The 16224-nt window shown below is 37.7% G+C and overlaps 1 protein-coding gene across 2 annotated transcripts in view; it reads right to left on the reverse strand.

Moving 5' to 3' along the window:
* Positions 1-16224, reverse strand: part of SCAPER (S-phase cyclin A associated protein in the ER) — a 136340-nt gene that overhangs the window by 35190 nt on the left and 84926 nt on the right. For both annotated transcript variants that reach the window (XM_048317987.1, XM_048317988.1), the window contains exons 24-26: positions 14922-15037; positions 6995-7118; positions 989-1218 (exon numbers count right to left, since the gene is read on the reverse strand). In XM_048317987.1, coding sequence (XP_048173944.1) covers positions 989-1218; positions 6995-7118; positions 14922-15037 — 470 coding nt within the window. The remainder of the gene's footprint in view (positions 1-988; positions 1219-6994; positions 7119-14921; positions 15038-16224) is intronic.

Consider the following 16224-nt stretch of genomic DNA (forward strand, 5'->3'; position numbering starts at 1 on the left):
ATTCTCATTAATGACAGAATTTGTCTGTTTTTGACTGGTTTAAAATGCCCTCTCTCTTTTTTTCCTAATTGCACTATTACCTTGTCATCATGCCTTTCATTCCCCATTTATAACCAGATCCCCTAAAGTGCCTCAGGTGAGGGACCTGGTTGGATTCTCATGTCTCTCCTTATCTTGAGGGTATGCCTGTGCTTGGCCCAGTCAGTGTCAGATGTCTGCTCAGCACAGACCTCCCACCCTCCCATTCATAAATGGGCAGAATACAACATCCTGAAATTTCACACTCTATCAAAACCTGTTTGGGGAGAAGGAGAGTTACATGAGAACATGAAAGTTTAGAGGTCACTGGTATCTATGACAACTATTTGTTTTGCTTTCCTCCTCCAGCTGTCCTCTTTGTCTCTATCAGCATCACACCAAACTTTGAAAAGTCTGAAGGCTCACTGTGACACATTTTCAGTAGCATATAAAGAAGAATTTCATTTCTTCAGAGGGCTGAAGACACACTAATAACTATTTATGTTCAGGCTCAGCTATTAAAATGCAGCTACATGGTAAGATCAGATTATAGGAATGACTGGGTGATCTTTATAATAGGAAGTGTGTATTTTATGACAAGCTTATATGAATACACATATGATATGAGAGACCACATGCAATGGGCACACACAGTTGGCATAGAGAACTGAGAGAAAATAATAAAAATATGGAAGCTGGCTCCTAGATAATCAGGAGAGAAAATTAATGGAAAGGACACAAAAAAACAAGTCCAAAATAAAAGATTCTTGTGTTTCTGTATTTCTGTGTCTGCGGTTTTTTGAAGCACATTTTTGATTGAGAATATAGTATTTCAATAGTCTTCTTGACTACCCACACACTGCTTTTACTGCATTACGAGTTAAAGCAGTTTGTTCCTCTCTTTAATCAATGCAATTTGCTTTCCCTCTCATAAAGAATACTTAGAAACATTTCATTATTTTTTTTAAACCTGATTAGGTCTTGGACTCTGCTGCTGAAGGCTTCCACTTGTGAGGATTTACTTTTTACTTCCTGTAGTATCTTCAGTGCCGTAGAGTGGTTGTTTCCATCTGGGAAGCTGGAGATTAGACATCTGAAAATCACAGCAGTTACCCTCAGAAGTCCTGTTGTTAAACCTTCAAATACCTGCTTATTTACACTTCTGCCTGCAGTAGCATTATGGTCATCTGGAACACTAACCTAAGTAAAGAGAAAAAAACACAAACAACTAGAATTCAGTAAAACTAACCAAAGTTTGTAGAGAAACATTTACAAATTTGCATGGATGTACACCAAAAGTAATAATAAAGTAACATTCTAGCAGTGCTGATGGGCATTAAACCATTTCAGGTACAAGATAAGGTAAAGCATATAATCCAAGCTGGACCAGAATAAATCAAGTCATAAGAATGCAGTGTCTGAGAACTAAGGAAGCCTGATAGCAGCAAAGTATGTCATTAGTATGATTGTGTTCTTATGCATAAAACATCACCAGTGACCACTGCACTCGTCCATCAGAGGTGACCCACTTGTCAATCACATCAGAAGCACAACAGCCAGTCCTCTCTGAACAGACCTCAGAGGAATCTCATTTTTCTAAATCATTAAAATAGAGCCCACTCCTAAAAAGGTGAAGTTGAGCTGTACAACATGTAAATCTGAAGACAAATCTATATGCAGGATACAGATCTGGAAGGAAGTCCTCATGTAGAGTATAATTTTTTACAAATTAATTTATTTTTCCATTTCTGCAGTCCAAGGTATTTTATCCAGCTGAAATCCTGCCCCATTACAATCAAACAGTAAGTGGAGTGTGTCTGAAGTCCTGCAGTGCTCAAGGCAGACACTGGCAGCAGTCAGGGCTCACGGCTCCTAGGAACATCCCCATCATCCCCATGGCTGATGCTGCTGGGCCCACACCCCACAGACCTCTGTGGAGCCTCTGCTCTGCCACAGCCCGAGGCTTGACATAGGCATTAGGGATCAATATTGGCTGAAATGTCATTTTCGTTCCAGGTTAAAATCATTTACACTCAGTATATGCAAGTGAGGCCAGAGAAAACCATTCCTCCCCGTATAGGTATCAGGAGGGATTTGGTAACACTTGGTGACAAAGAACAACATGCACATTTCTTTATTATTCATTAGCTTTGAGCCTTGTGCTGGTACTTAAAACTCATTGTAATGGTCTGTTTCTGGTGACAAGCCAAGAGAGCAAGTGAGAAGTCTTTAGCTGCTTATTCAAGTTCAATAAGAAAAACAATACTACGTTGCTCCAGTAACATTTGTTGACTAAAATAATTCATGCCTAATGATACCAATTGCTCACTGAAACAGATGGATTAAACTTTGCAATGTGTAGATCAACTTAAATGTGGCAACTTTGTACTTGGAACGTTAAGTTTTAAAAATTGCTAACAAATGCTACTTACTGCTTTTTCACCTTAGATAAAAAATTATATATGCTATTTCTTAAAAGATTGAATAATATCTTGCAGCAGAGCCTTCCATTTGCTGTAATGAACAGTACTATGAGTGGGTAATGGGTTTTTTTTGCCTTCTAGTTCAATGTACATAGAAGAAATATATATTCTAAGTATATAGTCCTTAGCTATCAAAGATCATGCTTTAAAATCAAACTGCTCCTCCTAATTTGTAAAATAAATAGATCTGGCACTTATTAGCATCATTTATTGCAGAGCTTATTTGTGATGTTCAAGTTTTTGGGAAAGTGTGTGTGTGTTAATACAAAGTGTGAACAAATGTGAATTTTTACAGAGTGTTTGTCAAACAAGAGATAGAAGGAAATACTTCTTTACAGAAAATGGGTAAATTTGAACTTAATTCCTTGAAGATTTTCCTTTTATACTAACTCAAATGAGTGACAACAGATCAGCTCTTTTACCAAAGAAGTAATTAATGGGATAGTGGGAAAGTGTATTGAGATTTATGTTCAAAATTAATTGGTGTGCTTGCAGAAGCAAAATTAATTGGGGTGCTTGCTTGTTGATTATTATATCAAGCAAGGGGTAGGAAATCTTAAGATTTAATAGTATAATTATGAAAGCTTTCAAGCTCTGGTTTCTTTGTGTTGATATACAAGGAGTCCATGATATTCAGAGAAACTGGGTTGAATGTGGGCTTTGGATAAGTAAATGTTACAACATTCCACATTCCTGAGGTTTAATAGGTTTAACAGTTTATATGACACAAATCTACAGGTGTGATTACACATTTAAACTGATTTGTTGAGTAATTGGTATAAAACATTTTAAAACCACAATGGAAAATCAGGAAATATCTAACTACTGTCCAAATATTTGACACATCCAACATCTCAATGCTATTTTAGCTTTTCTGATGGCTGACTATGCTGGGCCTAACCAACACTCCTACTTTCTAAGTCAGTTCTAGAATTGGAACTCTCTGGTGACCTGACTCTCAGCATGGTACAGTCTCCATACAAGTGATATGCTGTTCCTCAGAGAATTCCCCCTGTGGAGGGGTTCCCATGCTTGTGCAGAGCTGCCATCACCTCTTCAGCTCTGCCCAGCATCTTGGGCTTAATCCTGTAAGATGCTGCACAATATGGCCCCAATCCAGTAAAGCACTTAGGCACACATTTAATATAGCTGAAAATGCTACTCTGTTCTGACTCATGTCACCAAAATACCTCGGCAGATCAGAGCACGTTCTCTTTCTGTGCTAACAAAAAACACCAAACCATTTCCAGTTAGCAACGTAGAGGTACAGCACTGACAACTCATTCATATTTTTATTTTATAAAGGGCATAGTCCTCCACAGCCATGAAGAATTTTAAATGTAGAGTTGGTAAACCTAAATGGAAAAACTTCAGACCTTTAGAAGCATACAATTTCTCTTTATCTGGTCAATTATTTCATATCATTCTCCCATTACCAATGGTGATTTTGTGCTTTTTGCATTTCTAGTCATTGGGCTTGCCTCAAAAACACTCTGAAAAATATATCTCAGAAGTATCACTGGGATGTCAGATGTTCTATGTAGTAACTAGTGAACCAAAGAAACGGAAATGGCCCAGGAAGCGCTTGGGCTTGAGATGGTGCAGGTGAAAGTTCCAATGTTAGATTCCCTACCCCTAAACACTTCAGCATGTCATTACCTCTTCTACTCCAGCCCTGTTTTCAAGATTTACTGGTCTCCACATGGGCTTGTTATTAGGGACTAAGGGAACACAGTCCCTAAGTGCCACACAGCTGAACCCTATGGAGACAGATGTAATTTCAAAATGGACTAGAACCACCAAGCAGCACAGATGTGCCTTGGATTTCACAGTTCTTGTCATCATCAGTGCAAACATGGAGCTACCTTATCTGATGCAACACAGAAGACTGAAAAAGCTGACCACAAATGGTTAAGAAACTGCAATAGGATGTATACTATCATTCTGAAGACCCCAAATTAAATGGCAGCACATTCCAGGCAAGAAATGGAGAAGAAAAATTACTTTCCTCTGATTAGATAGCCAGATTAACTTAAACCCAGTAAAATTTCTTAGGTGACTTACCTAAAATACAGTCCAAATTTAAGCACTGTATTTTGGAGACGAAAAAATAAGAAACAACTGGGTTTTGATGCCTACATTTGTTTGATTGCTACTTCACTTAATGTTCATTGCACATTCACTAATGATGTCTTAGAATTTTCAGATACTACGCATTTAAAGATTGCCTTAAAAAATAATCACAGTGATCTGTCATGATATCACACAGTTACGGTTTATATGTATGGCTTCTCAGATATCTTTGTGGAAAGGACATGACAGCTGTCACTTGACTAGAAACCCTCAAAATATGAAACTATCCTTACATGCTTACAGCTCCACTAATTATTTGGTTTTGTCGGTGTGAAACCTTCCAAAATAGACAACTAGAAAAGCTGCAATTATTTTGCAACTATCTTCTGGCTAGGGTGGACAAAGAAGAGCAAAGACAGCAGTAACAAATGAAGCTACACTCCAGCACAAGACTTGTATGAACGTAGGTGGGAAGGTTTGATCCATTAATCATGGAAATCAGGAAACACCCCTGCTGTCCTCAACAGACACGGGCTTAGGCATTACCTGAGCTAAGGAGGCTAAAGAAGGTAACATGGTAAGTCATTCTACAGAAGGTTTCCTACCAGTCCCTTTAGGCAGGAGGTAAAGGAAGGTCTAAACAGGACACTTCAAACTATTAACCTGGACAGACACACTGTGTGTGTGTTTTGTCACACACAAAAAAAACCCCCAAACTAAAACTACATCCACATGAAACTAGTTGGAAATAAGGTTCATACTGGATGTATTCAAGATTATATTGAAATGCTTCTCAAAACAGTACTGTTGCTGTATTCAGCAAATATCGGTGTACTTGTTTAATAATTTGTTAAAACCTTGCAAATATACATTCTCATTTATTACTCCTGGTATTACTTGGGCTTTATTTTCCAACAGTAAGTGGAAATACACATGACATGGGCAAAGGCTGCATCACACAGCTCATCCAACCAGGAAAAGCAGAGGCAGTTAGAAGTCTCTGGGGGTGTATTTTAGTATTTTGGTATTTGGAGCTACTCTCAGTTTGTACACTTCTTTTTTGTAAAAAAAAGAAAAATTCAAACTTGATCTGATTTATTATATTTTCAAGAGAGAAAAATCAGGGTTAGAAAAGCAGCACTGTTTTTGGGTTTTGTACTCAAATACGCACTTCATGGAACTATGAAGATATCCCAGTTTAAGGGCCAATTCTGCAGAAGAGAACATAAGAGACTTTCTGTACAGGAAAGAAAAGTCCACTGTGGATCATGGGAAACATTAAGCTTTAACTACAGTTTTGCTGCAACTCAAGGGTAGTATTTGGCAACAGACTGAAAAGAGCTCTAAGTGCAGTAAATTTTCCTTCTCTAGTATCTCTGAGCTCTAGGTGGCCAACTCTGCCTAAGAAATACCCTCTGTATTCCTTCAGGGAGAGTACAGGTCATTCTCCAGCACTGCACTGTGAGCAGGGAAGAGGTTTGGCAGCAAAGTGAACCTTCTCACTGGTGAGGAGCTGAAGGATTTCCTCCGTGTGTAATTCCCTCGAGCCCTGCCCTGCTGGCCCCGCAGAGCCAGCACTGGCCGGCACCGCGCACGCACCTTTCACTGAGCACGGCTGAAACCTAATACCTGCAATCCTCTTGGAAAGATCTGCTGAGGAACAATGAGACGGCAGCTGCTCAAAGGAGAATGCACAGGTTGCATTTCGGTTTTCTTTGTGTCAAGGACCCTCGGACAAGCTTTTTAAAGTGTTCGTCAACAGTCCTATGGCTTGTTGATTCTTACAGCGTCACTTAAATTATTAAAAGGATGTACATCACTTTTCAATTAACAAACTGCTTGGCTCATGAAAATACATACACACAATTTATAAGTAGAAAACCAAGACTAAATATCTTATGATGAGCAGGTCACTATGAATTAAAAATGAGTTTTCAAATAAAATATTTAATGACATTTCAAATTAAATGAAACATTGGAAAATTAAAACTTTCATTGCTAAAGAGCTCTATTTAAGCAGTGCAGAAAATCAAACTCTGGCAATGTATTGACCTGACTTAGATTCCTGACACTGAAACAAGTAAGAATCAAACAGACAGAGACAACTCATTATAGTCTATACTTTATATATTCCTATAGAGTAAATTAAAGAAAACAGCCTCAGAAAATGCTAAAGATAGAACAAGATCCACTCACTAGAGTTCCTGGTACACATGCTTTTACAGAATTTATTAGAAGCAGCAAATATATCCATTTCTATTGAGTATAGTAGATACAGCCATCAAATACAAACAACAAATGAATTTTATTCTTTCAAGCTTTTATTCTTATTTACCTCCTGGTGTTCTTATACTCTAAATACTATAACATGTTTGTGAAGCATGCAAAATTTTCAAAATTAGAAAAGTTATTGTACCTACCGTAAATTGCTGTATCAACAGGTCCATCAGAAAAGTGATCTTATTACTAAAGAGAACATAGGTGCAGTTTTCTATGCAGCTGCTGCAGGTGAGGCTGTAAACATTTACTGCACCACACAGTGACCTAAAAAATCAGAAGGGAAGACAAATTAGAATTTTACTTTCTTCAATAAATCAAAAGCAAATAAATGGCAGCACATCAAAAATCTTGCAGGAATTCACATTTATTTTCTTCAACTTGGGATCCCAAACAGAACTAATACCTGAAATGAAATCAATTAAATAACTTCAAAACAGTAAAGCCATACTTAACAGAAGCCACACACTCTATGGGTACTGGACTCTCCTGTATTCAAAACTCTTATCAAAACTGATATAGAATATCAGCCAATTTCATCATTTGGATAGGTAGTATTTTTTTTGTGTGGCTTACAGCTATGGCACACAATGAACTCCTTCCTGGCAGGACCTTCAAGAGCCTGCGTGAAGTATTTGACAGCAATTCCCAGGACAGCAGGGCCAGTTTTAGAGAAAAGCTCCCGGCAGTGCCTGTGCTCCAACACAAGGAATAGGGATGACCAAGGAACTGGCAAACCCCAGCAGGTGAAAGGCCTGCCCCAGAAATTCCAGTGCCACATTGCCACCCACTCCTGCACAGAGCCTCCAGTGCTAATGTACAGCTCCAGCAGCATCAGCTGAGCTACACCTATGGCTGGGGAAGAGGTGACTGCAGTGGGAAGCTCCACAGTGCGAAGAGCACGAAATCACAAGCGCATGCACAACTGTTCTCTGCATCACATGCAGTGATTTCCACCTGCTCCTTCTCAAAACAGGACTTGCAGGGAAGCTGGGACCAGTCCCAGGGAATATTCTCACAGAGAAGATTAATCTTATCAAAGAGAACCCTATTTCAGAATAAACAAAAAATTTGTTTCTTGAGCTTTGCTTACTACAAAAGCCATCACTGTTACTACACAAACATGCACAGACACACAACACAAATGCATCATAAATACAGCCAATAATAAATACAGATGGCTGGACATTCAAGTTGTTTGTCTAAAGCAAACCAAAAGGAAAAGAACTTTTATTTTGTTGGGTTTTTCTCAACATGTGAAAATAATGTGACTAAGTTCAAATAAGCTCCAAAGAAGAAAATAAATTATGAGCACTGCTGAAAGGTCATACAAAAGTGGGACTGCAACAAACACCAAGTTACTGCACTGAAATCATCAAAGCTGGTATTTAACAGAACAAGCTGCAGACTAATTCAACATACTTCTGGAGCTGAGTTTAACACTTTATCTTTCTCCTAAAATATTTTTTGAAACAACAAAATTATTTACACAATAAGGCCTGTGCCTTTACTGATGCTGGGTTCATTGCTGAGGCATCTGGTCACCTAGCCTGGCTCCAGAGCTTAAATGGAGGCCTCTTACATACATACATCGTATTTCTCAAGCTAAGGAAAGCTAGAAATGCTCAGAGGCCAGAAAAAGTGGAGTAAAATTTTTTTCATTAGTATGGCTGGATTATATTCTCTTCATCTGGAGAATTTAGAAAAGAAGTGAATGAACATTTACACTTTTCCTACTTTTCTGAGTACCACCATATTTCCAGTTATATTAATTTAACTGTACTGGTAATTAATTTTACTCTACTGCCTCATTAAATCGGTTTCAATCTGCAGTTTACATGATAAGAAAACAATATTAAATAATTACTTACTGACCAAAGGCAGGTTAATTTTCATCTATTTCACCTTTTACCCTACAAGGATAACACCTACAGATAATTCATAAAAATGCTTCATGTGCATTTTTAAAAATCTGTCTTGCAACACTGTTCTCTTTTCCTCTCCTGACTATATAAGGGGATTTAGTTCCCTTCCCTCAGTAATGCTGAAAAATATTTTCATTAGTCACCTACTTCTACCCTTCATGAAGATTATTCCCTTGTGTAGGTGTTTCTAGAGGGGAAAAGAGAAGAAACTATATTGGCAGTCTCTATTTTCTGTTGAGAAGATACTTTAAATCAGCTTCTGTCATTTTATCAGCTATTCTAAAATAAAGATCAATTCTATTTAAATATAAACATTGTAATTCATCCAAAGTGCCAAATATGAACTTGTAGGTTAATTTTGACAGCTTTTCAGAGTTCTGAGGTGATTTAGCTAATTCACTGCAATAAATCCTTTTTGATATATGGGATTCCTAATTCCTAAGAGGATCATTTATTTTACACTTGAAAACACAAAAACTTCCCACTTCATATAAAGACCAAATTCCACAGTAAGAATGCACCATGCTTTTGTATTTCCCAACTGAACCTCATGTCACAAAGAGTACTGGTGTTTTCAGAGACTCTGACAATGCGTTTGAAAAGGTGCTGGAAGCAAATGGATGTCAAATTAATTTTTCACAACAATAAAGAGGGTTCATTTAATTGATACCATAGCTTCCCAGCAGCAGCTCGTCTGAACACATTCTGATCACGGCACAAGCTCAGCTCTGCCTTGGTTCCACAGCCTGACTGGAATTCAGCACGGGGAGTGTCGGCACAGAAGTGTCCCCAGGTGGTTCACAGTGTTAAATGGCAGATTAGAGACAGCACAACTAATTTCTTTACTTTAATCTTATTAAGGGAACAACAGCTGTCAACTGTCACCATTTCTGCACAAGGCTGCCGAGACAAGCGAGGGGCTGTGAACAGCAGAGCCACAACTTTATTTAACCACACGTTAAACTTGCTGGGATGAAAAACCCAACGCATTTCCCATCATTTTCTTCTCTTTTGGAAGCTCTTAACTGCTCTTAATTCCAAAGCTGTTATCTTCAGAGATCCCAAAGCCAGCTGAAGGCCTGAAGCAGGAGGCTCTGTAAAGCAGGTGGTTATTGATTACCGATGTTGCTCTAAACTTTGTATCACACCCACAAATCAGCTTTCCAGCTCTGGCCGCCAGCACCTTCACTCCACCCCACAGCCAGGCTGCCCTCGGATGCAAGGCTTTCCTCCCGAGTCAATCCAATTACAAAAACACTCCTTATGGTACACAAGCTTTGAGCCAAAAAAGAAATCTGTCTTTAAACTAGACAAAAATACGAATCTGTATATTATATTTATTTTACATGAGTATGAAGGAAGAGGATTCATTTTAATCAAGCTAGATCTCAACAGTTCGTATTTCTGCATGTGATTTTTTTTTTTAATGTTAGCAACATCTTCATTTCCTCAATTTGCCTGATATAAACAAGTTGACAAACTTTAATTAAAAATACTGAGGCATCTACAGTATGCAACCATGGAAAACTAATCCATGATAGTGCACCAGGATACAGAGGCAAGAACTCAACTTTTGCTTTACAAAAATTAGGGCATCATCAACACAGAACAATTCACCTGTTTCAAGTGTAAAGCTTTTCCATACTCTTCCAACTTCTGACATTATAAATAAATGTACTTTGATTATCAATGAATAACCCTAAAAGTTCAATTTGGCAGTGCAATAATATAAAACTAAACATTATCAAATTTAGGATGTGTTAATTCAATAGAAAACTGCTAATTTTTAACCAGTTTGAATATCATGCAGCACTCGGATGCGGAACGTGATCAGTATTGGTAATTACCCACTGGGTTGCAAAGAAGTGGGAGGTGAAATATTACTGAAAAATGGTGCACAGAATGGCTGTAGAGTAGAATGGGTAAGGAACCATCAAGGTAAGAATACAGATTGAAACAATAATAAAACCCCCCTGATTTTAAGGTTAAAAATATCAATTTTAACTCTTGGAGACCATACAGGCTCTTACCATCACGCAGTCTTTTATACAATCAGGAACTCCCAGAGATTCATAATTACTGCTTTGTCTGTCATTTACATTATTTAAGGATATGCAATTAAAAAAAAGGGCTTCAGCCGAAGTCTAGACGCAATTAATAGAGAGAAGATAAAATTCAGCATCAATTATGCTTCAAGACACTTCTAAAACCAGACTGAAGTTTCACTCTGAAATGCTGCTGCACTTACAAATAAACTGTTGAATGACAAATGACAAACAATTAATTTACCCCAGTATTTACAGGTATGACAGAATTTGAAATTCCACCAAAATTCTCCAGCCCCTGGCTTATCAATCATTTAATGCAAGACCTGGCTTTAAATCTGAAAGTTTCGTAACATTTCACAGAGCTGCTTTCAACAACCAAATTGTTGTTCCTTTATTGCACACGAGGGCAATGCTGCTTTATTCTTGAGCTCTGAGCCCAAAATCCAGCTAAACCAGACAGCAGGAATAGGTCACAGGAAGAGACAGATGCTGCAGGTTTCAGATGTTGAACTTGCACAGTGTTCATTCTCTTTAGAGTGTGTTTATGTCCTTGTACCAATTACTAGTTTTCAATTAATCTGTTTCTAATACGTTAAGAAATTTATATGTTTCTCTACCTCAGAGGAAAATAAGAAAGCTTGTTCTGCATTTTATGTAAAAAAAAGTTTGTTTGTGAACAATCCTATAAAAATGCATTAACAGCAACACTGCAGCTTAAGAAGCGTATGCTCATAAACCCAAGTAAAAGTTACAGAGAACAAGCTATAAAACCAGCTCTTAGTTCAAAATAGTTCTCACTGATAAAAGTCATTTGTATCAATGCTACACAAAATACTATGGAGGCACTAATTTCTTCTTTTTATGTATGTAATTATGGTTTGAGCTTTTTTGCCCTGATAATATTTGCTTTAAGTAAATGATGCAAGAAACTGTATGAAAGTAGAAGATACATAAAACTTGACTTCAATCCTATCTTAGCTTGTAGCAAAAATCCAACTTTGTTCCTTACACAGCTACTGCCAATTTTTAAAATACTTGCCACTCAAGGAAGTCAAAGCATTTCCCAAATGTTAATTAAACAAACCTACAAGCCTCATTTGTTAGCAGGTTTGTTACCAGCGTGTCACGGCACAAAGCGGGTAAATGAGCTGCACATTGCAAGGCAACTCAGGGGATGAGACTCATCTCCTGGTCTTCATCTTAAGGCATTAAATTGTTTCGCTGTGCAGCTCCCATTTGCTTTTCAGTAGAAGTGTAAGAAAAACACTGTAGAGCTCTGAAACCTTTACAAATTCTGCTGACTGTTTTGTGGAGAAGTGGACAAATTCTGGAAAACTACAAAATGCTGCTTTAAGAAATAATGCGGCTGGACATTAATTTTTATGCTAACACCAAAAATAAAACTTGCTATAACCCACTGCTTTTGCTTTCCCTTTTCCAGTGATTTATTTGAAGGGGAGAAAAATTGCCCCAACACCAAATGTATCATCTGTCTCATAAATGTTATTGCTTCCTCACAGCATTTCCCGTCCTGCTGCTCCTAACTACTGAGCTGGACAGTGGTACAAAACAACAGGCATATTGTCAAATCTTCTGATAATAAAGCTTTATCTTGTAGACATGGGATTAAAGTTGAGCTGCACCATACTGCCAGGATTTTGGAGAAAGAGAGATGTAGATAATAGCCCATGTAATCTCCTCACCTACTTGTAAATAGCTTATCCTCATCACAAAGCAACAGACAATTCCCAATTTAAGATGAGTACAAATGGTTAAACATTCCAAGAACCCACAAACAGTCTGAAGTACAGTGGCGTCCTTCAGAAAAGCATATTTGGCTGGGGGAAGACTGGAGGGCAATTCATGAAACTTCGTAATTCAACTTCTCTCCACAGGGCTTTGCTTTGTCTTTAAACAGAGAAAACTGCTGGTTCACTAGATTCAAAGTTCAAGAAATCAGGATGTAAATGATATTTGCACAAAAGAAAGAAAAGTAACTTCAAACTCGTTTCAAAATTAAATGAGAAATGTGATCTGAACTTTCTTCCTCATTTAAAGAATTAAATACATTCTATGATTGTCCTTTGGTTTTGAACCTCCCTCAATCACTCTGTGTGTGAAAAATTTCTTAAATCTATTCAGTGAGACCATACCAATACCCACAAACATGGCTTGTGCCTGGTTCAAACTGCTCAGAGAAGGTCCCACCCTCTGGAACTATTGGACAGTTGAGGTGCAGATTCTGCACAGAACATTCCTCTCCATCAAAAAGACCACAGAAATACCAACAGAGGAGGCTCTGCATCCCATGCAGCAACACCAAGTTCCCTGGGCCACTTCCAGCAGACTCCAGACTCTCTAAGTCAGACTCAAGCAGTCAGACTCTTGCAGACCAACCCTGCAAGAGCAGTTTGCTTTAGAGTACAGGATCCTGTGTCAAATTACGTGCAATGTGATGGATAACTTCCCAACTGCCAGATGCCTACAAAGTGGAGACTGCAGTTTGCTGTGAAGTTGAATGAAATGCTGTATTTCAGGAGTGGAGCAAAGTTCTTCAGAAGATGTTTTTAACATACAATGTTGTCAGAACAGTTTATATTAATCTCTCTTCTGCCCCCATATTTCTTTTGGAAATACAGCTAGTGGAAAACCTGTGTTAATAAAACAATGTTTAGAGAATTTTTCAAAGATGCAAAAACTTTTTATAATTCAGTCATGAACAGGCTCAGGAATCTGAGAGACCACTGGTCTGAAAGGGGTGTGAGATAGTGTCAGAGAGAGGAGAACTCTGATCAACTCTTTGGATGTGATTTCTGTTATGCAAATGTGGCTGACATGGGGCTTTATTTATCAGCACACAAACTCCTTCGAGAACTAATACATCCTCAAACTGCCTAACAAACTTCAAGCACGATGTTTTCAGTAATATAAACACAATATTCTCAAACCTCTCAAAGGCTGCTAAAGCACAAGACTATTCTTAAAAGGAAATAACAAGAATCGAAGGTGCACATTCTAAGAATTTAAAGCTCAATTTAAAGTAGGTTTTATGTGGGCACACAGTGCAATCCTGTCCCTTGTGAAGCTTATTCCACATTGATGAGATAACTCAAAATTAGAGACGGCACAAATGAAGAAGCCCCAAGCTGTCCCTGAGCTGCCCAACTCAGAACTGCTCACCAGTGGAGCTGGCTGGACTTGCAGCAAGTGCATTTGGCACAATTGCAAAAGCAGGCATTTTATTTATTCTCTTAGAAGTGCGATGTCAAGATATTAAAAAAATGGTTTTTCCTTAGTGCTCTTTCCCAGCACTTCACACGCATGTCCCATAACATATTATCGGCCAGTTTTAATCCAAACTCTCACACTGTAGTGCCTAAATTACAATTATACCAATATTACAAAGTATCTACAAACAAATGATGACAATGGTACACACCAGGGTATCCGGGGTTTGGTTCATCTTGTACTAAAACCATGCCCAGCTCTGCTCTGAAAGCACCTATGTGCTCTTGACTGTATAAAAACTACACTTAGAGATTAGGGAAAAGAACATGCTTTTGAGTCACCAGTTTTTGCAGGAATTCTGCTTAGTCACCACCTTCTTTTTCAGGGATTAGACATTTAAACCCTTCCATTCTTATGTTCTGTAAAGAGGAATTTCTCTAATCCACAAGAATTTTGATTTACCTGTTTGTAGGAGCCCTTTCAGCTAGCAGTATCTTACAACTATTTCATTTTAAAAGCAGACGGATTCCAGTGAATTACAACACTTTAAAAAATTCCCCTGCTTCCCATTAGTGATCTTTGCAGACTAACTTCAAAAGATACATATCTCCTCCTCTGTTAAATGTTTTGTCTTTTTTTATACAATTAGCTGCTACTCAAATATATCATAGCTCAAAATAAAAATCACCAAGTTAAGAAACCAGAGGGTGAGTGGAAATGTCTTTCACCTTCCATGGCATAGAGAACAGCATGATTTTTTGCTCTGAAGTTCAACACGGGACTAGGAGAAGAAGAAGCAGTGAAGCAGCAGATATGAAATGAATATTCTAGTGACTCTAAGTGGAAGGTGAAGGACCCATCATACTTACTTAAAGGGAACCCGTGCAGCTGCATTCAGGTTGGTGGGAGAAGTCACTGTTTGAAGAACATTTTCAAGGGCAGTCAATCCTCCTGCAGCCCGGAATGCAATTTTATCTGCTGTGTTCTAAAGAAACACAAACACAGAAGAGAACCAACAGAAATTTAAAAACTGTCTACATAAAGTGTACATCTGACAGTTGTGGATTCTGTCAATGTAGAAAATCCTTAATGCACTTACTGATCATGTTGAACATCTTTGAAAAAGACCATTTCACTGCCCATGCACAAGGATGAGTTGAAACTCTCAGGTGTTATTTTTTTCAATTATCATATATACATATCAAGTACTACACAGGCAATACACTTGAATACCATATTTTCTGTAATGACATACAGTTATAGGGATTTTAATAAAGTTCACCTTTATCTGTTGCTATTATCTTTGTAGCTATACTGCTTTTACTGTATGATTTTAAAAATATGGACAATTTCTAGATGGGTACTTTGTCATTTTTACAAACTTTTCCAACAGGAGACAACCTCCAGGCTTGGTTTGTAAATATGCATAAAATAGCTCAGGCAGATCCCATTTCCTAGGTGTCCACTTGGAACTTGCATATACAATTTTACACTTAAATACCATCCTATCATTATTATCACAGTTTGCAAATGACTGGGGTTTGCTGCAGCAGATTCACTATTTTAGAACTTGCACTCTTTTCCTTTCCTGCAAAATTGGTTTAATCTCCTCTGTTTACAGTAAAGCAAGTAAAATCTTCTTCTTCTCTACTTCTAAGCTACTAATTTTGTATAGTTTTTATTGGCAGTTTGTATTTGATCATCTTGATTTTGTCAAGGATGATGATGATAATAATATTGTGGTTAATAAGAAAGAATTTCTTCTTTTTTCCCCCCAGTGTTGCAAGCACTTCACACATGGGGAAAAAATGGGACATCCTCTATAAACACGATTATTGTTAGTCTGTAAAGAATGTATTCTATTGTAACAGACTCCGTAACAGAAAAAACTCCTAGTGACTCTGACAATAAAATCCTTATTTGAACAACTACAAGAATAATTAAACAGCTATAATATGATTTAGAGGGACAACATTTTTCCCTGTGAGATCAGACATTACACACAGAAGTACATATCTTACTTTTTATTTAAATCATGCAACTTTCTCTCCATTAAGTTTCATTCGAGCAAACAGCTATATTGTATTTGATTTACAAGCTACAGAAAAACTGCTCACAGAAGTCAGATATTCAAAAAGGAAGCATTTTCCACAATTAATACGAACTACATTT

The sequence above is a fragment of the Corvus hawaiiensis genome, chromosome 13 (genome assembly GCF_020740725.1).
Source record: "Corvus hawaiiensis isolate bCorHaw1 chromosome 13, bCorHaw1.pri.cur, whole genome shotgun sequence".
Lineage (NCBI taxonomy): Eukaryota > Metazoa > Chordata > Aves > Passeriformes > Corvidae > Corvus > Corvus hawaiiensis.